Raw genomic sequence first — 27,729 nt, forward strand, 5'->3', positions numbered from 1 at the left:
TGTATCGGTGTGCCTTTCTTGTCTAAAAATAAATATTTTACCTATTTTATTTATTTTTTGTAGCTCTTATATATTATAGTGGTTAGACTCTAATCGGTCGTGGGAGAACTCCGTCTTTCTAGAGTCTGTTCGGAAAGAGAAGAGTCGTGAAATGTATTGGGCCCCATACATTCCACGACTCTTCTCTTTCCGCACAAACTATATTGGGGTGACCATCATCGTCCTAGCACCGTCCCGGCATTTTGCTACGGCTCAAATGTCCATAGTAAAAAAAGATTATTTAATTATTGTTAACAATTGAAAGTAAAAAATATTTTTTTCCTGTATGGCAACTTTTAGAAAGGGACAGAGATTTTCTTTAGGCGTCGCATTCTGCATGTTTTTCTTTTTTCTTCAGAGTCAAGTGAAAATAAACTTTAGAGCAATGACAATAGAGTAGGTATACTTGACTTATTGACTTAAATGCCAGTAATAACTCTTGTTAGTATAAAACCTTCTTGTTACGTACTTTAAATGACGGAATGAGGGATTAGAATGATGCGCTCCACTCGCTATCAGTATAATGTCATTATTTTGACATTACTTCAAAAATATTTAAATTGTTTAATAACTTCATTATCGTCCATCATTCTTTCTGTCATTTCTGACGCCATCATTCTAATCAATTCACTGTCAGTATTAATGTCATTTCTAGTATCATTACTTTGACATAACTCCAATACTGAGGGAAATTATTAAAATAAACTTCATTACTTGCCGTCATTCCTTCATTACAATCCCTACACTATCACCAAAAACGTCATTCCTTCAAAGTAATGTCAGTATTCATGATAGTGTCGGGGCCGTAATAGGCTTTTTATTACGCGACCTTCTGTTATACCGCGGCCCCATACCTACTTAAGGCCCGGTGGGTTCAGGTTCTTCTCTCACTCTCACTGAGCATAAGCGTGAGCGAGACGGCTGTGCGTGCCCGAGATCGCGCATATCATGTGTTGGAATTGTTATTTAAAGTAGGTAAGTTTTTACAAAAAAAAAGTAATCGATGATTTCTATCAAAAGTAAAATTGCGCATTTTTAGAAGCAATTTTCATAATTTTATCTTTTGTGCAAAAATTGTTACAAATTTTAAGATGCGTTTTAAACCTATACTCGTGATTTTTTTCCATCGATTGAAGGTCAAGAAATCGAATCGATGACGTTACTGAGAAAGGCATCAAGATTGCTATTTTTATTTTTGGCAACCGCATTATGATCTAAAATAAGTGCTACGATTTTTCAAAAACTCTGCTGGCTGATCCTACTACACCTTAACTTCCAAAGCCTGGTTTTATGATGATTTACATATTTATCAGGCAGATGGAAATGATGGGAAAATGAGAACCTCATTCTGTCAAAAATTTCAATCATTTATCTTTATAGGTACATATACATATAGGTATGTACCTAGCTACAAACTGTTTTTCTGACAGGGATCGGAACCGGTTTTTTGCAATAACTTCAAAATAACCGTATTTATATTTCGAATTATTTTATACTCGAAATGTAGGACTCGATTGTGTTTTTAGGTAACGACTTCGTATTATTAGATTGCCCATCGTTCCCATACAAAAAATACCGGTATTCGATCCCTGTTTTCTGGGGTGTTTATGTTTAGCCATACCCTGTAGCATGATTGTGTACCTATACATATAGTGCAAAGAATGGCTACATGCTGCTGCTATTATAATGCTGCAAATCTGATTATGTCAACTATTTCTGTAAAATATTGTTCAACTAAGGTGCTACCACACATATATATATTTTTTTTTGAAATTCTGTAATGCCATAGATAAAGTCTGGCTAGCCAAAAATTGTTGACAGATATTTCGTTGTTGTATCACCAATTGTCTATGATTAAAAAAAAAAGCTAAAAGTCAGTTGTCAATTTATGTCGATCATTCAAATTGTTTGCGGTTTATAAGGGGTTTATTTTAAATAATATTAATAATGTCTATACTGAGTGAGATTCGCAAACTATTATTTAAGCTCGTAAATAATTACGACAATGTGCGAAGTCAACGTGTAGCGTTGTATAACGAAAAACTGCAATGTTTACAACTCCTAAACAAATGTAAACAAATTAGGAGGTTGGTGCTCTATAAATATTTTGATACTTAGCATTTAGCATATTTGGCATATAGTCTGTGCGGAATTAGAAGAGTCGTGAAATCTATGGGGCCCAATACATTCCACCACTCTTCTCTTTCCGAACAGACTCTAGTACTTATGTATTTTTTTTGGTGATGGGTTAATATTACATTTATCGAGCTAGGTCTTATTTAAACTACATTTCATTTTTCGCCTTGTTACAATGGTATATGGTGAGAAAGTGTTAACATATGTGTTTATGGTTGACTGTACTTTACATAGTGGTAGAAATTATGTGAGCTGACTTTGAGTGCACGTCAACGTATATTTCACTTATATCCTTAGGTACCTTACGTGTGCACAGAAAATCAAAAATATTTTCTAGTATCAAAACTATAATTCCTACTGCACAAAGTGTGACCAGCCCAAGATTTTTTGAATTTCCCGCCAATCATTTGTGTAATATTTCAGTAGCCAGACTCTAGCATGTTGTTGTTTGCTTTTGTGTGGGAGCACCTTTATACGTTTGACGTATTCCGGATACTTACGTGTTAATAAAAGATGGATGTACCGGTGAAAAATCATTGAAACAATCGTCTGACACAAATGGGTCCGGCGGAATGATATGCGGATTCAACTCTACATCATGCTTAGCTGGCTCCGTTGTCAATAAACCATCTGGTGGGAATCTAAACAAAACACAACAAAATTATTCAATACAATGATGTCAAATTTTACTACTGCATATTATTATATAGATCCAAAGACAGTTTAAAACGATTGTAGTATCTATGTATGTAAATCTAGCTTTAAAACTTGACGATACGCCAAAGCGTATCCATGGAAGTGTTTGCCTAATTAATGTATCAACGTGGCGCCTTGAATATGCAATTTTCTTCCGAGAGAGTTTTCAGACGAGAAAATAAGAAAATGAAAATAATATTTACTAAATTGGATGTGTAATGATCGCTATACCAATAAATGATATATTTTCATTCGATATAACAACATATGGTATGATTTTGAAAGATATATCAATAAGGTAATATAATCAATAATGTGTATACCAATAAGAGGAATAATTTTATTTTGTATAGTTAAGGGTAGATATAAAATAAATTTAATCTAACGATTACCCAATATAAGTTATAAATGACATAATTTATAGCTGTATAATATATGATATTACATACATTAAATATTTCTTCTATAAAATTGAATCACCCAACATTTATAAAATACAAAAAAAAATTACTTCATTATTATATCGCGTGTGAAATTATATTAGGTTCAATCCATAAAATGAAATTTATGCGGAAAGCTTACATTTAGAAATCATACTAATATAGGTTTTAACATAACAAATATGACTTAGTGACAAATCGACGAAGCCCCGCAACCGCCTTCCTCTTCAGATGTGGGGATTCCTGTGTCTATTTTTTTACCCTATACCATACTTGATTCGACTCTCCAATATCAAATAATATGTCTATAATACATAATAGCTAATTAATGTTATACCGAACCTTATTATAAAGTATGTGCGTTATACTACCTTAGCATTAGGTTGAAAGATTATAGCAAATACCACTTATACTGTTTGAGAGATATATCTGATAAAAATATGTCATTCGTATGTATATGTCTTATAAATTATATCCGTTGATCGTTATATCGACCAATAATATATCCATAGTTGTTATATATGAGGAAACTGAATAATTTTAACCACGCATTTCTGAGGTCAAAAGAAGGAAAAAATGTAATATAAGTTTAGGTCAATTTCGCCAAAAAAATATATTTTTTTGTTTTGTTTTTTCAATTTTTTGAATGTATTTGTACATAAAAAATAAATGTTATGGGTAAACTTGTTACTTAAAATTGATTTTTACATTTTTTTTTTCGTATAACCTACTTTTTGCAAAGTGTTACTTGTCACTTTTTGACATCTATCAATAAGGATATTTAGACTACGTCCCATAGCAGCAACATCACCATCAAAAAGGCCTTTTACACTATGTAACAACAAAAACTTGTTTATTTCTAAATTAATATTATCTCTGAAACTAGGCGAATTTCAAAAAAGTTTATAGGACATTTTTGTCTCTAAATATGATCAGGAATACGCTGTTAAAATTATTCGGTTTCCTCATGTTACACCGTGTATACAGTGAACTGCACCCTACTAAATTATCAATAAATATAAGTTTACAGATGTTAATTTCAGATAAGATCTATCGTAACCCAGTGTTAGAAATACATTGCATTAATGTAGTGCAAAAGCCTTTCATGTAATTAATTGTAATCATGTTCATGACAGAATAGCTATTGCCAACAGCAAATATATTTTATCAATAAGTAATCAAAGATACCCAATAATAATGGGAACAAACCCGGAACGTTTTGTTTTGTAACATAAAAAGAATCTACGTGTATTGCAAAATGTATAGACAAAATATGTAAACAAATAGAGGGAAACCGTATATTAGTTTGTATCGAAAAGTCTGGCAATGTTTCTTACTATCTTGTGGGTTTTCTTCGTTACTCACAAACACAAATTCATGCAAATAACGTGTGCATAACTAATAAGCTATGAAAATCCAAAATATAAGTAGTTACAACAGGACTTAAAGGTGTTTTCGTCCTTTTGTTACTAGGGAAGCACTGCAAATAAGCGGGTACGCCAAGTAAGCAAGACAAAATTTTCGATCAATAAATACCTAAATTTAATAATGTAAATATTCATTATAACAAAAATAGTCACATTATTGATATTATGATATATCAAAATATAATACAAAATGAAAACAAAGAATTACACGCTAACCAGACTATTCCTAAAGCCCGGCAACGTAAGAAATGCGAGGACAAAAGTCAGAGGCAGAACATTATCTAGGACGGAACCCTGTGTCTCCCGGCAATATGTACTGCAATAGGCATATGTAATATTAGTAGTCGATACACAATGATATTTAGAAAATCTAATCAATAGAGATTTAGGATAGAAATAATTTGAACTCATTAATGCATGCCAGTGACTTTGAAATCCAAGGGCCTAAAACGAATATTTAGTGGGTCACCGGCGGGCGCGCTACGCGTCAGCAACCCAATCGCATATCCAGTTGCACTCGCTTATTATCTTTAGCTGCGGCCGGGATTAATCGATAGATGTGATCTAGGCACAGCAGGGACGCAACAAGGGAGGCTTGACCCACCACCGCTGCCCCTTTCCACAACCGCGCCCGCCCCGTTCGCCGCCGACCGTTCCTCTATTTCCCGGGCCCGACCTCACTGATCAAAGTTTACATTGTCATTTCCGGAGCGTACTTTTTTCGGGAGCCATAGAGAATGACATGGTGATGACCATTATATATTAGTTTCAAAACAACTACTGGACGGATTAAGTTGAATAGGATTATTAACATTGTGTATAACGGTGGTTTAACGCGTTCCCTTGTCGTAAGTTTTAGTTATTTACACACTCACATTTTCTATCCCTGGCTTAATCAATACTCGCAAGTTAAATTTGACACACGTCCCGGTTTTCCGAAAAACAGTCAGTAAAGGTGACCAACAACAGTCAGACATTTTTTCATAATACACTTAATTTTATTGGTTCCCTTTGCCTTTTGTCGAAATAAAAATATTAATAACACAAATAAAACATAAAACAAAATTGTTTAAAATTATAAAGTTTCGCATAGCATGAAACAAGATATAGGTACCTAATCACTATACCTCTCACGTCGAATGATGGGCTATCTATAACAATTCCTTCAACTCTCTTTTGTTTATGCTTAATTTAAAAAAAAATTAAGAAATATGGGTCTACCGTATTTTTATTACTTACATAAATATTACATTTCTAAATTAATAAATGTGAAAGATTACTCCAGCAAATAGCAGCTACTCCGTTAAAAATGAATTGTCATTAGGACCAGCATTCGACGCGAGAAATACAATAACAAGCACAAACAATTAAAATCTCACTGTAGAACTTGATCTTGAAAATTATTAAGAAAATAATGACTACAAACTGTTTTTTTTTTAATTCCGTTTTCAACAAGAGAAAATTCCTTAGGTTTACGTTTAGTTATTTCTTACCCTCAACATATTAAATGTGGCACACTACAATTATAAATATTTTTACTTTACATAAAATTTTGAGAATGATCAATATTTATTTTTTATCCGATTAGACACTAAGCAAAAGTGTAAACTTGCATTAGATTTTTTTCGTATAGTTTAGGTTGCTATGCTTGCATTATGAATATTAAGTTAGTTCAAATGAAAATTCATATACTAAACTTGTTTTTAGTTTTGGAGGCTGTTCTTCTGAAAGTAGGCAAGCTTCTACCTCCCCTAACGTCAAAATTAGCGGAATTATAAAACAAACATTCTGTATAATCGGCTTGAAAAACCATTTACAATGGTATTCAGAAGGAAATAAAAAATTGACTTTTTGTATGAATTGAATTTAACTGCATTACGGTATAAATTAATTCATGTTTTAATTTTTCTTATTTGTATTTTTACGAAAAAAATATTCATTTTCTTCTTCATGATCCTTTCAAACTAATGTCATTTTAATCATTCTGAATGCCACTTCATGCTACTTTTACGCTTAGCGCAACAGGTGAATTCGCACGACGCTTACCGTCTAGCAAAACTGGTATAGGCCTCCGAAGAATTGCAACAATGTAGGGTTGACACTCGTTGTGTTATAAATTTTTTCATGGTTCTAAGTGGGTCTATGTGACACATTATCAATAACTTTGTCAAGCAAAATGCACGATATTGAAGATGAATGAATTTACACCTTCAGAAATGTATAACATATATAAACACGGAACCACGAAAAAAAATCTCATAAGTAGATAAGATACGACAAGTAAAATTTATAGTTTTGATTCCTATGAATTTACTCAGATTTCATACTGAAGAAAGAGAGCAACACTGAACCGAAAACGTGTTAGTATCTCCGGTTTAAACCACAACCAACTGGTAAGTAATATTCGCAGCACCCTTTGAAGGGGCGAAGATGCAACAGGTATGAGTTGCCGCGCTGACGAAACGTCAATAACGCATTCGCGATGGCAGGTAAATATCCGGGCCTCGATTACCATGGCGACGCTAGGGAGGCAGACTAACAGCACACGCATACTACTGTTGCAATGGCACTTACATATGCAGTTGTGGGGCGGCGCAGAGCGCCTGCCCCCGGGCGTACGCAGGTCCACACGTGGCGCCTTTCCTCGCTGTAGCTAGGCACGCAAACAACCACTACGAACGATTTCACAGTCGTCGTCCGCTACCGCTGCCAGCCTGCAACCCGCAGCTCATAGCATCAGACGGTATCTGTAACAACAAACCATACATTAAAATATAATACATTAAAATTCATTGTAGGGTTAGGTATTGAAGTAGGTATGTCAAAAAAGCCGGATTTGGAGGCTTTTTAGGGTTCCGAATCCAAAGTAACGCAGTCAAATTAAGAGTTTCACCTCGGTATGAGTAATAAGCAGGAAACTCGTAACACTTTTATTACGGCGTTCTAAAAGTTGGCTTAAATGTCACAGAAAACCACGTTTGCGCGTCGAAAGATATTCATTTTTTCATACGAGTAGGTTTAGCCGTTTTTAAGAGGGCGTAGAGCACAAAACGTGCAACGATCAGCTATACGTACTATAACGGAAGGTAAACGTGAATCTCGGTAAATAATAGTTGATAAATCATCACACACAGAACACACACACACAGGACAGGCCATACACAGAATTTGAAACAAAAGTTGTGCATTAGTAAGTACGTATAATGATTTTAGATGCAAGTTTCTATCGCCCACTGTACTTTTCTTTCACAGTCATCTACTAATCTAGACAATTCTAACAAACCTAAGAGCTGAATGACGTTGGGTTATTTTATCAGAGAGTTTCTACGGCGCCATTCCTTGTTGACCCCATTTTTAGGGTTCCCTAGTCAACTAGGAACCCTTATAGTTTCGCCATATCCATCTGTCTGTCCGAGGCTTTGCTGTGGGGTATCGTTGAATAGGTCTTTAAAACGAAACGGGGTCTTCAACATTTTTGTTTTGATTAAGTCAATATTTTCGGTTAAAATAATTGTCCCCCCCCAACTCTGAGTATGGGTCCAAAAATATGAAAAAATCGTGGAGATAGAGCTGAAACGTTAGATGAAAACTATAGCGAACATGATCAGTAAAGCCGTTTTTGAATTATCGCAAAAAGTATCCCTATCATAGTAAAAAGACGTACAGCTACAGCGTCACTTAAACGTTAGTACGACCTTAAATGGGTTTTTATAAAGTTATTTGGCATTATTCATGTAAATAAAGAAAAATATAAGATAAAATTGCTTATTTTACGCATCCAGTTGTTATTTGACAGGCGAATCACAATGAAATATATGTAGCAGAGACCCTAAAGATTTTATTTGGTAGTGTACTGTACATTCGATAATAACATTAATAACAGATGTTTTGGGTTTAAAAAGTGTCAGCAAGATGAGTTCCGCGAATGTGCTTTTTTTTCCACACGACAATGCTTCGACTCGTCGGTCACAGATGGCTCTCACTGCTATCCGCCAGGCTGGTTTTGAGATCTTTGACCATCCGCCAGACTTACCTTCGAGTGATTTCCAATTATTTCCAAAATTAAAGAAGTACATTCGTGGAACTAAATTTGACGACGACAACGCGGTCATGCGTGCTGTAGAAGAGATTTTGGAGACCCAAGAAAAAACTTTCATTTTAAAGCAATAAAACTATACCGGGTGTCCCTAGCCATTGGACAAAGCCGAAATGTACATATGCATTAGGGTTAGTGTCCGGCCGAAGGTTCGGTTTCGGTTTCGGCCAGTTGCGGCCAAAAAAACATGTTTCGGCTGTAGTTTCGGTTTCGGCCAAAAAACGGCCAAACCTTTCGGCCGTGCCGAAACTTACGAAATGGTACTTCGTACTATGAAACTAAACTATGTGACAAAGACTAAAAGTTGGGGAATAAGTCGGACAACAATATTAATATGTATCTACATATACTGATTCATGTACTTATAGGTACATAAATTAATTGGTTTATTATAAAACACAATTCCACTAATGAGGGCGCCACTGGACGCTCGACGCAGTCTTAAGAGGCTGTTAATACCTATAACGCGCACACTGTCTAATTGTATCGGAGCAAATGAGATAGCACTGTCGCATGTTACTGGGCCTGGGCAAAGGAATAATAAGAAAACTCATCATCTTCCTCGCGTAATCCCGGAATCTTTGCCACGGCTCATGGGAGCCTGGGGTCCAATTGAGAACTAATCCCAAGAATTGGCGTAGGCACTAGATTTTACGAAAGCGACTGCCATCAGACTGACCTTCGAACCCAGAGAGTAAACTAGGCCTTATCGGGACTAGTCCGGCTTCTTCATGATGTTTTTCCTTCACCGAAAAGCAAATAGTAAATATCAAATGATATTTCGTATATAAGTTACGAAAAACTCATTGGTACGAGACGGGGTTTGTACCTGCGACCTTCGGATTGAAAGTCGCACGCTCTTACCGCTAGGCCACCAGCGCTCAAGGAAATATCTCGCTTTTTAATACAATGGACATTGGCTGGAGTCTGTGCTCAACTACTTGGGTCAATTTTTGAAGAGGGTGTTTTTTCGACATTTGTATGGCAAATTTTTATTTTTGGAAAATCTGATTTATAATCATCGTTTTAGAAAGGGTTTTTAACAACAAAAAATATACTGTACGAGGCACCACTCTACTTTTTATAGTTAGCTAGATATGGACGTTTAAATATCGACATTTGTATGGCACTATTTAGCCATTTATAAGGCGCTTTAGACATGTATATGGCATTTTTTCGACATTGTATGACAGTATCAACATTTTTATGGCACTATTTATTGTTTTTGTGGCATTTTTAAAACCCTGACAACATTTGTATGACACCTTTTCGACATTTGTATGGCAGTATATCGACATTTGTATACCACAATCGACATTTATATGGTCAAAATAGCCGTACAAATGTCGCCATACAAATGTTGCCAATAATATTTTTTTGCGAAATTTCCTACACAATATAACCGATTCGCTTATTTATTTTACTACATATTTTAACACTGTATTTGTAACTATTATTGTAAAATACACATTTTTATTTCGACTGTAAACCAACATATTAAGCGTCCATACAAATGTCGTTGTAGTTGTACCAAAATATATCGAAAGAGATTCTTGTCTGTTTTTATATAAATAAAACTGCTTCCACGTCCACATTCGACGTTAATCGACGCCCAACTAACCGCATTATTGCGTCGTAAATTTAATTTAACCGTTATTCAATAGAAAAAGAAAATTTCGGGGGGTATCTCTAAGCCATAACAAAACAAGTGCTGCGCGGGACAACTATAAAAAGGCTTCTCTTGTTTTATTAAATAACGCATTAAATTATCGAAATTATTATATCCATTCTCTAGAAAATGCTCTTTATAAAAATATAAAGTTATTCATAATACGTTGCCTACATCCAAAGTTATGATTTTTTTATTGGGTGTGTTCCGCCACTGGGACACGCAAAAAACGGCAAATTTCGCCGTTTTTGGAACTTCAAATTTTGTCAGAAACAAATAATATTTTAGGTACAGTTGAACATTATATTTAAAGTTCAGAATACATTGGATGAAAATATATACATACCCAGTCTTTTAGTCCTATGGAATTCGAGTTACAGCCGTGGGACAGCAAAAAACGCCTATTTGAAAATTGACCCACTTATCCTGAAGCCTGAAGCACGGCTTTGACTTCGCATGAAAGTTCGCCTCACTGGGGCACTTCGGACGTTTAGGCCCAGGTGAAGATCGGTACCCGGCCTTGCGATATTGTCAACAAATAAATTCGCGCTCGCTGCGCTCGCGTTTTTGGTTGACCCTGTACTACCTACATGTTAGCTTGAATGGTGAATGAATAGAGTTAGACCAAGAAAATTTTGCAATGATTTTGATAGCATACGCAGTGCTACTAGTGCAAATGATATTTATACGTCATAATTTCATAGAAGTTTTGACGTTTAAAATAACACTTGCACTGCGTGTGTTATCAAAATCGTTGCAGAATTATCTTGGTCTAACTCTAGTAATTTTCTTTAAAAAAACTGCTTAAGTAACATCAATTTCAAGCACATTGGGTGATGACAGCCCCTTAATATGTGTGTAAAAGCGGTTTTATGACATTTTTTCAACGATTTTAACAAGTCTACAAAAGTTTCGGTTTCGGTTTCGGTTTCGGCCGAAACTAGAGCCAAAGCCGAACATTCGGTTTCGGTTTCGGTTTCGGCAAAAAAACATGTTTCGCTCGGACACTAATTAGGGTATTTAGAACCAGTATACAAAGTATCATAGCAATCGGTTACGAAGAAATTAACAAATTACGATTTTTTTACTTTCTCTGTATGTGTTAGTAGCTCCTGAGGTAATTAATAGTATGAAACCTTCTTCGACCGTTTTGATTATCTTTTTTATTTATGACATTAATAAGATTCTGACTTTTGACAAATGTCATCATTGCTCCACATTTTCAAACAAATTGTCAAAAGCACTGCCAATGATTAATACAGTATGTTTCTTTTTGTTGTCAATTATAGGAAATAACTTTTGTTTGAAAATTTATTTTTTAATCTTTTGTTCTAATTAAAAAAATATTACCGTTAGAGCATTTCTTAGAAGTAACCCTACGTGGGATTTCAGGGTTTGTCCAATGGCTAAGGTCACGCTGTATACTAAATGTATAGAACAACAAGGAATTTAGGTAGAAAAATAAAATGAAATAAATATATATTCGTTTGTTTTTGACCCTATTTCTAAGAACTTTTTGATTCACCCTAGTACTCGTATACATTTGCTTTTACGATTTTTTGTAGGGGCGGCAGCCGTACAACCCCAATTTCATAGAAAAACCGCAAATCGATGTACAGGTTAGCCATTTGGCACACGTATACCAGAGGACAAATAGTAGATTGTACAACAAGGGCATAAAGTGACCCATTTATGCCCTTGTTGTACCCTCTGCTTTTCACTTCGATTGCGAGGAAAATAATTATATTTTTCACGGCAATTTACACCACGAAATTGTCGTAAAGCGAAAGAACATAATACATAACCAATTCCCGCCAACTAACTTTTGTATGTAAATAAAGATTTATTTAATCAAACAATAAAAAAAAACTAACTTTTTAATTTTTTTTTTAATTTTCAACATGTGATCAGAGTTTCAGACGCTTGGTTTTCTGCCAAGTCAAACATTTCGGAGCATTTTTGAACGATAATCGACTCCTATTTTATGTGATTTACTAAATTTAATGACAGAAAATACGGATTTCTAATAAATTGTAGCAAAAATAAAATAATATAACAAGTTTTGTCATCTACACAATTTTATTGCTCAGTAAAATTGTGGAATATGTTTTAACTGTTTGGCTGTTGAGACCGATTACCTTAGTCTTAGAAGAAAATTTTACTTTTATGCTCTAGAGCATAAAATGCGATTTTATGTCGTCTACGCACGACATAAAGGTGCACTTTTTGAGCAAGAGAAGTGAAAACAAAATTTATGACCCGCAGTTCCTAAAAAAAATTCCCTTAGGAGGGGAGTGCCTAGGGTTGCCAGATGGTCGGGATTTGGCGGGATTTACCCGATTTTTAGCATGTGTTCCCGATTCCCGACAAAGTGTAAACTGTCCCGAAAAACAGCTTCACGTTTTAAAACAATAATTTCAAGCACCGAACTGTCGTCGAGCGAGCGAGCTGACGTAGTGCCAATAATGTAAAATATCGTTGTTTTTAATACAATTACTTTAATTTGAATGTTTTTTTTTCCCGACTTATGTCCCAAAATCCCGAAAAAATTCTATTGTTTCCCGATAATAGCGCCTTTCGATCTGGCAACCCTAGGAGTGCCAAGTCATTTTTTTTTTGTATGGGAAAAAAAAATTTTTGAGAAACCTATCGTGTGTGTTATTATATGAAAGGGCTTTTGAGGCGATTCTAAAAATATACCACATCATTACATTTCAGCCATTTTTTTTTAATTAAAACAAAAATAATTTTCAAAACATACCTAGTTTGGGCTCCTCCAGAGACGATATGGCTGATTTTTTTTTGTACAATATACCACAAATGATACGAGATTTCCTCATATCTAACCCCAAAAAACCAATTTTAAAAATAATTTCATTTAGTTTTTTTTTGTTTATATTACATAGTGACACAGTACTACTTCAGTACCTATTTTACGAGACTTATGGAACTGTACTGCAGATACAGTAAATATTAATCATAAAATGATACGTAATATCCATATATCCAACGGAAAATACCTCTTTAACCCTTTTACTGCGCCTTTTCATCAGTTCAATCAGTTGGTATAGTTTGTTTAGTTTTTCATACAAAACTATACCAGCTGATGAAAGGGCGCAGCAAAAGGGTACGTTTCCAGTCACAAAATAGTATAAAATTTTATTTTTACCCGACTACATCAGAAGGAGAATAATGTTTTTCGAGCGTGGGTATGTATATGTCGTAGTCAGATCGTATAATCGTATAATTAATTACATTACGGCTAGCCGTTTTCAAAAACAGGGGCGTTTTGAAATGCGGCGGTTCGACGATTAGCCGGATTGTCACTGCGATACGTTCTTCAATAAGGCGGCTAATGTTTAGCCGCATCGTACTACTATTTAGATTGTAGAGTGACCAGTTCTTTCGGTCGCCTACGTAACCGGAGTTTGTCAATGTTTGCAATTTAATTTATTTTTACCATGGTCCCACCGCACTACTTGTGTTTCTTTTCCAAAACATTTCCTTCGCAACTTAAATAGACGGAGCCCCGCAAAGCGCAAAGCGGGGCTCCTATTTCTGGACGGTTTGCCCTTCGGGTATCTGAAGCTACCTAACGAACCTAACCTACTTACCTACCTATGCTTTTTCCCCAAAGTGTAATGTTTTCACGGACGTCTCACTAGTTCAATAGGAAGGTAGGTTAGGTTCGTTAGGTAGCTTTAGATGCCCGAAGGGCAAACCGCTCAGAAATATTCGCGGGGCTCCCTCTAGTTAAGTTGCGAAGGAAATGTTTTTTGAAAAGAAACAGTCCGACGAACTACAGATTTGATGGACACCCCAGCGTTTTTCATAGTTTGTTGTTGTTATGTCAGGCAGCGCCACGAGTGTTAAAAATGGGAACTAAAAAACTGTCAAAGCGGCGGCTAATGACTCGCTGTATTACATTACGGCTAGCCGTGTTGAAGAACGTATGGCGCCGAATACATTCCGGCGGATTCTCATTCAGCCGCATTCAATCCGGCTAATCGTTGAACCGCCGCATTTCAAAACGCCCCTGTTTTTGAAAACGGCTAACCGTAATGTAATACGGCGGATTATACGATCCGACTGCGACATATATATGTATTTTTATTTGACACGCCCTACAGCCCAAACGGCTGGACGGTTTATGACATATGAGGTGTGGTTGAATTCGTCAGAACACAGGCTATATAAATTTTGAAAATGACGCCCGCAAATGAAAAATGGAGGGGAGGGTTTTTTTTTCTTACTGCAGCAATATCGGTACCAAATGAAAGCTAGTGAAAAGACCACTACATAAATATATGCCAACAGTCGGGTTTTTTTGTTTGTTTGAATAATAGTTGTAGTTTAATGTAACGGAAAATTATACTTTTTTCAACTTGATGTACTTTTCTTATTTTTTGATATATCTGGTTAATTATTTTTTTAAATTATATAGAGCATATTGATAGTCACTTGGTATGTATTTTGGACTAATCCATTCAGCCATTTTCAATTTAGAGCACTTGAAAGTCAACAGTGGATTGTGAAATTTTTAAACGTTTTCAAATAATTTGTTAGACCAAGTATTGAAAATGTTACAGTATGTTATATAACTTATATGGTATTTGTGATCTACTCACAAAGCCCTTTCATTAGGTACGCTACTTGGTATGTTTAAAAGAAAATAAAAAAAAAGTTTGTACTGCCGACTTTATGACGTCACAGCAACTACCCCTACCACTTTCGCGCTTGTCATCTTATATATTTGTGTTCAGGGCATTACACTGAATACATCGATACCATATTCACCCATATCCGAGTCGACATGAACGAAACCAAACCTAAAGTCTGCGCCACCGGTATGCTAAAAACGTGATTGTATTGAAATGAGAATACACTGGATAATATTTAACTTCTAAACTAAGTAGCGACACTATAGCGACTCACAAAATTCACCTATGTTCCAAATTTCATTAAAATGACAGTTTATAAGTAGTTTTCGAGTAGGGTCTCTGGTTTCTCAACCTTTTTTATTTCTCGAGGCACGGGAATTCTCGACCACGATTTCTCGAGTTTCTCGAGTATCTCGAGTAGAGATGGGTAACTACCCGGGTAAATACCCGCTCTCGGGTATTTACCCGGTAAACCCGGTATTTTAGTTTTTCTTCTAAATTTGATGTGTTTAATGGTATGTGAGTATAAATAAGATTAATATAAGTATTTTTTTATAATGTGACATAAAATGTATGTTCAAACTAATTACGAAAAGGTTGTTTTGAGGTGAAGTTCGATTTTAACATATCAGTCCAATTATGAAAATCGTGTAAAATCATTCCCTGGCTTCCGGAAATGTTTTAAAACGCTTTTAATATACATTAGAAAGATGAAAATAAAGACTACTTATAAATGATAATAAAAAAAATTGTGCAGTATCACAACTTGGGAAGCTCATAAATCAAATACAGTTAGTTTTAGGACAAAAATGTATAAAACCTTTTTTGTAGAAAATTATGTCTCCTTTAGTTTGTACATACAACACTTTTCGATATTAATGACAGATTCCAAGAAATATGAAAAAGTTCACTTTTACCCCCCTCCCCCCAACCACACCCCCCGCCGACCGAAGTTGGAATGTGTATTATCAACGTATAAGTACGATAATATACTCAAATCTAAAAAAATACTCTTATGACGGCCTTTTTTTAATATTTATCAAAATTGTACTAAAATTCCTTAGTTACAACCAGAGATCGGACAGATTGGCGTCATTGCTCGCAATAATGTAGACATGACTCCAAATTTGATTAAATAATTAATCATTTAATTATTTTTTTACCTGAGATTTAATTTTGTTCCCTAGTCAATAAATAGCACTTAAATATATTTTTGATATAAAAAATGAGTACCTACAGAAAATTTGGAAAACATACTGAATATTTTCTTTAATAAATTTACATTATAAGAAATCTTTGTGTTATTTATTGATTAGAAATCAAAATTAAACCTCAGGTAAGAAATTAATTGAATGATTAATTATTTAATCAATTTTGGAGTCATGTCCACATTCTTGCGAGCAATGACGCAAATTTGTCCGATCTCTGTTACAACTGCAGGTTTCACTAAACCATTTCATTTTAAATCACACACAATAATTACAACCATTAAGTCGGTATATATCTCCACTTTAACACAAATCGACATGTGCAACAAGAAATGAATCTACCCGTCCATTTGGGTAGATACGGGTAAATACCGGGTAGATGGGTATTTACCGGGTATTTACCTGGGTGGGTAAATTGGGTAAATACCCGCGACCCATCTCTAATCTCGAGAAATAATGAAAGTTTCAAAAAACACCATGTTATCATTTTTTTTGCTTTATTACAAATCAGACTCATCGGAAGGTGAGATCAATAATTCAAATAAATGATACATTCTTAGTTACCATAAATTGCACGTAATAATCAAAAATTCAACAACAAAAATTACATAGGTATAGGTGCAGTGCAGCATTCGAACGCGCCAACGGTGACATTCTATAGTGTATTTCTTTATATTTAACATAATGTAAACAAACCACAATATGGTAAATACCACTTCATGGACAATTAAATGAACTTTTTTTAAATGCTTGCGTAATCCACTACTTTATCCACCTAACGTTAAAACTATACCGCACTGTTTGTAGTTTGTCTTTTTTTTCTCAATAATGTTCGAGCGATTAAATAATAAGAAAAATTATATAATTTTAATATGAAAAAGTACGTTCGGATTGGCCCCAAAGTCTTATTTACTTCTTTGTTTTAATTCACATATATACATGATCAAACTACAACAGATACAATACTTATAATAAGTAGTTATCTGACTACTTGAGCCTAACTGTCAGGTTGGAGACTTTGGGTAGTTATCGTTCTCAATGTCGGGTCGCCAAAGCCCTAATCGTAGCCGGAAATACCTATTGGGACAAACCTTGGGCAGCCAAGACTGCCGAGTATACTACACGGGGGCTACGGAGATTACACGCCAAATTTTAAAGTGATTTAATGCGGTTTACTTTACTAACTTTTCAGTCCCGAAAAGTACCGAAGTAACGGGATTTTCATTACCAGAACCGGTACCCGAAAAGTTGAAATTTCCCGGTACTTTCAGTACCGGGAATTCCCGGGAGCATTCCCTACTCCAGATACTATATTACCAGGTTAGCTAACTTTAACTACGTTAATGTCACTACATTTACCGCTAGAACAAAGTTCATACAGGCTTCATTTCTTACCTCGGCGAGGGCTTACTTTAGAGTCAAAAAAATCTAATTTTTAGGCAGTTTGATTAACTTCTTTTGGTATCAATGTAGAGAATAAATAGTCCACTATATACGTATTCCAAAAAAATAATTTTAGTAATGTACGTTTTTAAATATAACAACTTGAAAGAAAAAGTTCAAAATTTCTCTATTCACCCCGCGATTTCTGTTGACCCCGTTTTACGGTACCTACGAGTATAACAAGATATATTTATTTCTCGAGTTCTCGAGTGATTGAGTTTTTTTTTTCCCGTCTCGACGAAGGACAAATTTCTCGAGATTTCTCATGCAGAAACCCTATTTTCGAGTAATTTCTGTGACATACGGACCGACGGACTTGACCAAACTACATATAAGGTGTCCGTTTTTTGCCATTTTGGCTACGGAACCTTTAAGTGTCATTATACAGTCTTGTACTTGGCCGGTTTTATTTAATCTCTTGTTTAGCGGGCTCTATCTCATGACTCTATCTGATTAGGTAGACGGATGAAACTTACACAGGCACAGATTATGCATTTCTATTGCCGCTGAAACAAATTAAAAAAAAACTCAGCGACAACTCGCTCACCGAGGGTTCCGTACAAATTTAACTCATTTTTTGAGTACATTGTTCCCTGTATAATAAGACGATTTCACTTGTCAAATTTCATAGTTCCTAGGTCAACGGAAAGTACCCTATAAATTTTGATTCCCTTGAGAGTGTCGAAATATGTATACGTTTTTGGCGGCATAAACGGCCGTAACTTTTTTTTACGTTGACCACAGAATAAATAATAGTACTAGGTACAGAAGACTCACTCTCTAACAAAACGCGTCTGTTACGATCAGGCGGATCAGGACAGATATGGCCGCTAGGTGGCGACAGCGCCACGCGCGGTTTATGGCTAACCACCAAAATTGGTGACAACGGATGTACTTTTAGCTACCTGTAGCAAAGCGACGAAATCGCGGAGTGAGCCACGCCTGCGTTGACTTAAAAGTTTGTATTTTTCACAGCTACAAGAGACTGTAGTCTACAACCTGACCTGCGTAATATATTATGTATTAGCTAATCCGTCAAGCGGACGAAAACTAGCGCAATGGCCCCATAGTATGGGGCCTATACAAATGTTTTAATTTCAACACGATATCTCCACGTGTTCCCGAAATAAAGGGTCTTGACAAACAGACGGACGGAGAGACGGACGGACTGACAGACAGGCGGACAACAAACTATAAGCTCTGATCATTCGTTTCGAATAGGTGGGTGAATCAACTTTTAAACGTCCACATGATGAAATTATGGATTTTTATTTTTATTTGTTATTGTCCATATTTATATGCTTTATTTAAAAGATAAGTTTCTCTAGTTTATGATTATGTATAAAGCAGAGCTGTTTCTTTAAGAATTTAGTGAATATGACGAAAAAAATTCACCAGCCCAAATCTGCCCTGTCCCCTGGACCACTATCCAAAAGTATTTTTAAACATACTAGACATCAATTATTGTTTAAACAATTATTTTAATTACATTAATTAAACAATTCTGTATAATTTTTTATCTTTATATATGGCATTATACTCACGAAATTTCACGATCTATCCCTAAAATTTATCCCCTGGACAACTCTTATTTCACATAATCGGATTTTTTTAATTAAAACGCGAAATAGTTAAAAGTGATGTAAGAAAATTGCTCCTGCTACTTTGTTTTATATTGTGTTATTGTACCTTTTAAAAAATATGAACTGCTCTTTAATTTACAAAGAATAAAATAAAGATATCTGTTTTTCAATTTAGGGACAACTTAGTTGTCCCATAGACATATCTGGTTGTCCAATGGAAATATTAATAATAAATCTTAAAGAGGGTACTAAATGAAACAAATTTAATAAAATATCAGAAAGCACCAACATATATATGTATGTTAGTGCTTTCTGATACTTTATTGAATTTGTATCAGACCCTATAAAAATCTAAAAAAGTCCAAGAGACAACCAAAATGTCCTATGGACAACCACATCCGTTGTCCAAGTGACTAGTTGTCAGAGGGACTTATCTAAAACTTTGAGCCGTATAATAAATTCTAAAGATTTTTTGTGTTTATTTCACCCTTACGGTAAAATATATGTGAAGTAGTATCTGGTACAATACAATTTATTGTAGTATGTTAAGTGTTTATGTATTTATGCCAGTGGTCCGATGGACATACCATATACCATACCCACCCACACTCTCCAACAGTACTCGACCGACTGACGCCGCGAGTTTCGTGTAATCAAAATGGCGAGTCCTATCTGCTTACCAGAAACTTGAACTTGTCGTCAAGTATCTTGCTACGTTATATATATTTAGATTTCATAACTAATTTATGGTTGTCCAGTTGACCTGCATGACGTGGATAATTCAAGGGACAAAATTTAAACGCAAGAAATTCATAAACCGTTACATGCAAATATAACAAATCGGTATATTTTATTGATGATACTTATCCATAAAAATGATTATGTGTTTAAATATCAATTCCACAACAGTATTTTTTTCCTAATACAAAGTTTTACGGTGCACTGTCGCAAGGGGACAATCCGTCCTACTATGGAAAACCAACTTGTGGTCTGTTGGACAACCAATAAAGAACGGGTAAATTGTAAACAAAATGAAATGTTTTGTAATAAAATGTTAGAAAATATTAAAAGGAACATAGCGGAATACTAAAAAAACTCATACTTTTGTATAAATTTGTATTATCGATCAGGGACTCTGTACGTGTGACGTTGAACACTTAAAAGTTGATTCACCCAGGTGGTTATATTGTGGAATTATCTAGCAGGGTTATATTGGCCCCTTTTTAGAGACCGTGGGTTAAAAATTATGTAATAATTTATAATATTCAACCACGCGCGCACGTAGCCATAAACTCCAAAGGATTATCAAAGTTTCAAGTACAATTTGCGAACTCAATGATTGATCTGAAAATAAAAACGGAAATCGAAAAATGGGGTGTTTTTCCGATCTGTCTTTATTTTTATGTAGGAAGACGAAAGTGGAGGACCAGTGCGTAATCACCTCTTCATAAAAACGTAGTCCTTATTTTCCTCTCTGACATTATTGAAAATATTTTGACACAATTTCTTGTATATCAACCACAGCTATATTTTTTTAGAATTTTTAATTATTTTAAGACTTACATTGAAATATATGTATCTGTCTTTCGCACCTAATTTTTACCATAATCGAAAAGATCGAAACATAGCTATACATCTAATTATGTAAAAATGTTTTCCATAATGTCAATATCCAGAGAGGAAAATGGGGACTACGTTTGTATGGAGAAACCCCTTTCCTCTTAAAAAAAATAGATAAGTTGGTGTCGCGCACCATGAATCTCCACGACTCGGCGCCGTGATAAGTGCGTCAACATTCGAGGAAACTATGTAGAAAAATAAGGTATCCCTCAACACATTCATTGTCATGTCATGACATGTTACTTATGAAACCACCATGCCCTCAGCCCCTCATATTACTTATTGTTAGTCGGTCCATAAGTTCTGTCACAAAGGATTTAGCTAATAAAATGTAATACAAAGGTTTTAATAAAATAATGTAGCCATGATTTGAAAGCTTCTTTTATACTTATCAAAACGTAATATAATTAATTTTAAATTTAGATATTTAGATCGTGACTTTATTTAATTCTTACATTGTGACTGTTGTTAGACAGAAACGCGCGGCTGGATTGTGATAAATTATCATACGCAAAAGGGAGTAAAAATTAATAAAATATTTACAATTGTTTATTTGTATGAACCTACTTTATTAGAACATTATTTTATCACCAGCGTTTAGTTCTCCAACAAGTCTGTACTTCAGCCAATACCCTTCAAACTTATTATAGATAAATTTTTTTGAACTGCTCTTGTTCACTTACCTGTACTAACAATGGCATTGTTCTATTACAATCCTATTATCTGCTTTTGTTCTCGTAGGCGCCAACCAATTTACTTACAAAATAAGTTAGAAGTACATTGCATGTATATTGAATTCTAAACCTTATTTCTTGTTGAATACCCGGTTAAAATGGTCTAAAAAGATAATATCATATTCAATCTTTTGGAAAGTCACATGCACCTTAGCCACGACAGGGACGTATTCTGGTGTTAAATAAAATATGTAGAAAGATAAAAATGTATAATTATTATACATATTAGTTAATGTCCACTTGCACTCGCATTGACCCACGGTCGCCACATAATTATTAGCAAGTCCAGTAAAACGTAGCCAGGGTCGTTAAAATCACAAGGTACAAAATCCAATCGAAAGCAGGGAATGTCCGGTAAAACTTAGACAAGTTGCGTAAAAGATCAGTAGGAATTGAATAAGAACACATGTACTGAACGAGCGAAAGCCAGTTAGACACTACGATTTAAAACTACAATCATATCATAATGTGTCCCACAATTTGATAACGGGCAAGTTATTTTTTTTTATTGGTGTCTCGCTCGCTCTTTTATTACAATAGTAGTTAGGTATACGTCAGAAAAAATTACCACTAAATAACATTCCGACATAAACAGATAAAGCACGCGTGCTTATCAATTGCAACAATGCGAGTACGACCCTGGCGGTACATCTGTTATCTCTAAATGCAAAACGTGTGAAGTGTTATTCTTACCTTCAAAGCATTTTTATCCTTATGATAAGACTATAGAGCCGATAATATAATGAAATTTTATGGAATCTCATAGCTGTTTTTCTACTGAGTGCATTATTTTTGAGTATCGATGGTTGTTAAATGCAAAAAAAGTTAGGTTAGCCATTATTTAGTTAGTGTATTTTGTAATCTATTGTTTAAAGAAATAGAGTCGTTAATCTATACTAACATTTTAAGGCGGTTATAATCTGCTTTTACTACGAGGTGATTATCCTAATTTGTGGTTTACCACTCAATGGTATTGTATTCTTGAGACTCTTTGAGTAAACTAGATCAGATCGTTTGATTCACACTATAACTTAGAGTACTTTTCAGTAACACACTTATTATTGACTGAAGTAGATTATGTAAAATGTGTAGAGTAGCAATGTTGGCAGTCAAATACACATAAATTATGTACCTATCTAAATAAAGTGAAAAGACCCAGCTTTTGTTTTATGTAAGATTCAACCGCGTTAAAGAAGAAAAGAAATATAGGGAGCAAAACGTGCATGTTTTTGGGGTGTGTTTTTATGACTTTTTCGAATATTATATAAAATTATGCAAAACTGAGACAGAAATTAACCATTAAATAAGCTTTTAAACCATATGTGACGTTCTACGGCAAAAGGTACGTTATGGCGGCTGGCGCTTACGTCGCATAGCGCCGCAATAATATTGGAGCGGCGTTAATAATAGCGTAAGCGCCAACCGCCATAAGGTACCTTTACCCGTGTGACATCACATATATGTGAATAATAAGGGAAAAGTACCTCTATAACTTTTTTATTAGTAACAACCTTTGTGACAGAACTTATGGACCAACTATAGTACATTGTAGGAGAGGACGGAAAACCGCTAAAAGATGGACGAGTGCGTCAAACGCACACCGGCCGACACGTTAGTGGAGGCCCTCAAATAATACGAGTCCATCTTTAGCGTTTCCGGCCGAGGCATTACATAGTGCTTTTCACGACTACTGCGAGGAAATAAGAAAACATTTGCATAACTATAAGTACTAGCCCGCGATTTCTCTGGTAGCAAATTACTAGCCACTGCCTGTGCTGTCTCTTGAATTTTCGTAGGCGTCAGCATAAGAATATAATTTTCTTCACTAGAAGGGTTATTCCCACTAGTTACCACCAAGTTCTTACCAGTGGTAACTACTGGGAATTTTTTTCCCACCTTTTACCAGTGGTAACTACTGGGAAAAAAATTCCCACTAGTTACCACCAACTCAGCTTGGTAAAACTGGTAAAAGGTGGGAATTTTTTTTTTCCCAGTAGTTACCACCAAAATATTGTTAGAATTCAATACTAATAAAAACAGTATAAATAGTATAGTATAAATGTAGCGTGCTGTAATAAATAATTATGTGTCAATTAGTGATTCAGTAAACTGCTTTTAAAGTGATGAAAAATATTAAAACAGTTTTACCGGTATAAGTGTAAAAACTAAAATAGAAGAGTCTCATTCTTGTTAAGTAGAAATTAACTTATTATCCGGATGAAATTTATCTTATTAACTGTAAACTGAACTACATATTTATATAAACGAACAAACAAATCAGTCAAAAACCGACAGAACTAATTTCGTTTTATTAATTACAGCTACTTCATTTCGTTCTATTATAACACGACGCAGAGCTGGAATATGTAGGTATTCATAATTCGTAGTTAGGCTAAATAAGTAAAGAGCATGGTTGTTATTAAAACCGCTTAGGGCGCGCTTCGGATGGGCTTACTGCTCGGACTAACCAGCATAGGCTCGCATTCCAATTACGCTCGGGTAGTACATCGCTCGGTCATGTTACGCTGGTTGGCTTGATTACTTAAACACCCACGCTAGTGGGATGTGCAGCGTTACGCTTTGGCAGAAACCTTTTTATGAGTTAATTCCCGACGTCTAGTTTGACAACTGAGAAAAAAGAAAAATAAAAGAACGGGACGTCAACGTGAGAGGATATTTTATGATATTTTCAAAGCTTTTTCACGAAATAGAATTAATTCTGCCTATATCGATGGCAAAAGTTTTAAACGGTCACTAAGCATCGCTATATAAATTGGGAAAACCGCTTTTTGTCGCGGGTAAGTCCGTTCGAATCTTTTATTTTATTATCTTATTTGTTTTCATATCTTTACTTTAGCGTAGCCCTTCTCTTCGTTCACAGTTTTCTTATTCGAGGAATATTTTTACAATTACATTTGTGGACGCGGACCACGGCACATGCTACGTTACCTGACATAGTTCATCCTACGATTCCAACATCAGCCTGAGTGTGGGCAGTACCCCATAGACCTAAGCCTATTCTCGACATCAGTCTGAGCGTGGGCAGTACACCATAGGCCTGAACCTATTCCCTACGCAGCGCTATCTCACAACTCAAGGGAAGTGTCCATCCTTTTGATTAATTCAACAAAATCGACAATTTAAAAGCCAACGCTAAACCATTCAACGACTTCTTTTGTATATTTTTCTTGATAAATTATTGCTCGCTGCCTTTGTTCCTGTCTGGTACCAGTAGGGAACACATATCCTGCTAGGTAGCTTTTTAGTTTATAAGTGTGATTTCGGTGGCACGTTGTTTTTTAAAAATTACCTGGATTGTAACTTAGTTGATTTCGGTGGCACGTTGCTTATTAAAAATTACCTAGATTGTTACTTAGCTGATTTCGGTGGCATAGTTTTTTTTTACTGTATGTATGATTTTATGTGGGCAAGTTATTTCTTATCTTTTTTTAAACTGTAAATAAAACGTTTATTTCGTAGCAATCTTCGTTATTTCTTTTAAGTTTAAATTTGCTACAAATTGGCGCCCGAACTCAAAAATAACTGTGAGATAACTGTATTTTTTTTTTAGAAAGGGGAGGGAGTCCGTTCATTCGGCCTTACTGTAACGTTTAGTTTCGTGCCCAAGAGTTTTGAGTAGTGTTATACATAATGTCGAATCAAGGTGGAGGATCCATTGGTGACACTCCACACCGACCACTAAATCCATTTGCTGACCCAAATCCACGTGTGCTAGCCATGGATAGCGGTGACATGCATTCATGTCAATTCGCGGAAACACCATCGCGGTCTGGGCCATTTGTTGCTCCTACTTCTGGACACCAATCCGGATCTCCGAATCCGATGTATACAAGTCACCGATGCAAACCCGAGTCGCTGACTAAGTGGAATCTCACTTTTTCGGGTGAGAACTGTGTGCGTGATTTTTTCAGTCGTGTTGAAGAGGAGGGCATTGCGCGTGACGTTAGACCATCCTACGTTGTACAGAGGTTTCACGAGCTGCTTTCCGGCAGCGCTCTGAGGTATTTTCGCGCTATTCGCCAGCCGGAGCTTTCGTATGTCGATCTAAAGTCAGCGTTTATGCGCACTTTCGATATTGTTGATTTTGATTTTAAAACAGAACGTCAACTACGAGAGCTAAAACAGTCCGATACACAGACCGTTGTCGATTTCGTCATACAGGTCCGTGACCTTAACGCTAAATTGCGCTTTCCGATTGGTGAAGACGACCTATTTACTATCGTCAAATACGGTTTACACAAGCGATATCATCCATGTCTTGCCACAAATATTACAAGAGACATGGACGCCTTGCTGGAAGTAGCTAAAAATTTTGAGGCATTCCAACCACGGGTAGTTCCGGCTACTACAGTGGCTCCAATTAACGCCCAAAGTCCAGCATGTCTTAAGTGTGACACTTTAGGACACGACTATAGGGGGTGTCCAAATGTTCGAGGTGTGGTGTGCTTTCAGTGCAAGCGGGCAGGTGCTGTGACCCGGAATTGTCCCAACTGTAACCCTCCCACGCCACAAAAAAACTAGGTGAGGGCGATGCCACGTTCAACCCTTCGGTGTCGCCGATAGTCATAAATAACTGTCTTGATAATAGATTATTTGTCGAAGTTTTTGTTTCTGGTACTCCTGTTAAAGCTCTTTTAGACTCTGGTGCTATGAGGTCTCTCATCGACCTCTCACTTCTTAGGGATTTAGGCTTAAATTATTACACGGGTATAATGCCAGTAGTGGTATCCGCGGACAATTCACCGATCGAGATTCTTGGTGGAGTGGAACTTTCCATTTTTTTTCATGGAATGTCTATCAGCCACCCATGTCTTGTAGGTAGGGAGTTACCTACACAATTTATCCTCGGAATGGAGTTCTGGGATGTGTGCGGATTGACATCGGTCATCAAGCAGTTTTTCGAAGGTGAGAACAGCGGTAAGCTTTTTGTGCCGCCTACTCACGTTCCTGTCAGCGGGCACATCGAGGCTAATGATACTCGATATTTACATCCGAGAAGAGTCCTTTCTGCCAATCAAGAACTCAAACTCCAGTCCGTTATCAACACCTTGGAAGACATCTCTTCTGACAAGATAGGTCTGGGATGTACATCTTGGCTCTCCCACAAAATCGAGACTATTGGTCCGCCTATTCGTCAGCGTTATTACCCACTGTCTCCAGTCAAGCTGAAGATCCTTCATGAAGAGATTGACAAGATGCTTGCAATGGGAGTCATACGGCCTTCTCGGTCACCGTGGGCAAGTCCAGTTGTAATGGTGACAAAAAGCGACGGAAGTGTAAGATTCTGTGTAGATAGTAGGAAATTAAACAGTGCTACTATCCGCGATTCCTATCCACTTCCGCGAATTCAAGACATCCTGGATAATTTACGTGGTGCCAGATACCTCACATCGCTTGACCTTAGAAGCGCCTTCTGGCAAATTCCGCTCGCCGACAAGGACAGTTGTGAGCGTACAGCGTTCATTGTACCTCAACGCGGTTTATTTGAATTTGTTCGTATGCCTTTTGGGCTCACGAATGCTGCGTCAGAAATGCAACGGCTAACTGATATGATAGTCAACTATGAGTTTTCACCTGAATCAGACGACTTTGTATTTGGTTACGTTGATGACTTAATTTTAGTATCTCGCGATTTTGATAGTCATCTAAACCTCATCACCAAAGTCCGCGACCGCTTAAGAGAGGCCGGTTTATCTATCAATCTAAAGAAATGTGAATTCTGCAAATCGGAGCTCAGATATTTAGGGTACATTGTTAATGAACGCGGGCTCCAAACCGATCCGAAAAAGTTAGAGGCGATTAGTAATTTCCCGACGCCTACGACGGCAAAATCTCTACGGGCATTTATTGGTATGTGCTCATACTACAGACGTTTTGTGGACAATTTCTCATCGATCATCGCGCCTTTAACGTCTCTTATCGGAAAAAAGAAAGGCAAAGATCCCATCAGTTGGAG

The 27,729-nt window shown here is 36.0% G+C and overlaps 3 protein-coding genes across 10 annotated transcripts in view; 1 reads left to right on the forward strand and 2 right to left on the reverse strand.

Annotated features, from left to right (window-relative positions):
- Positions 1 to 27,729, forward strand: part of LOC134804747 (protein AF-10) — a 453,368-nt gene that overhangs the window by 167,524 nt on the left and 258,115 nt on the right. The gene's annotated exons all lie outside the window — the stretch shown is intronic.
- Positions 1 to 27,729, reverse strand: part of LOC134804897 (ADP-ribosylation factor-like protein 5B) — a 288,633-nt gene that overhangs the window by 89,517 nt on the left and 171,387 nt on the right. The gene's annotated exons all lie outside the window — the stretch shown is intronic.
- LOC134804690 (uncharacterized) overlaps positions 1 to 27,729 on the reverse strand; it is a 79,640-nt gene that overhangs the window by 44,321 nt on the left and 7,590 nt on the right. Inside the window, exons 2-3 of one of the 2 annotated variants that reach the window (XM_063777813.1) lie at positions 7,313 to 7,485; positions 2,676 to 2,816 (exon numbers count right to left, since the gene is read on the reverse strand). Coding sequence is in view for 1 of the 2 variants with exons in the window: in XM_063777812.1 (XP_063633882.1) it covers positions 7,313 to 7,314 (2 nt within the window). In the remaining variant the exon portion in view is untranslated. The remainder of the gene's footprint in view (positions 1 to 2,675; positions 2,817 to 7,312; positions 7,486 to 27,729) is intronic. The other variant, XM_063777812.1, reaches the window with a different exon arrangement.

The sequence above is a fragment of the Cydia splendana genome, chromosome Z, assembly GCF_910591565.1.
Source record: "Cydia splendana chromosome Z, ilCydSple1.2, whole genome shotgun sequence".
NCBI classification, from domain to species: Eukaryota; Metazoa; Arthropoda; class Insecta; order Lepidoptera; family Tortricidae; genus Cydia; species Cydia splendana.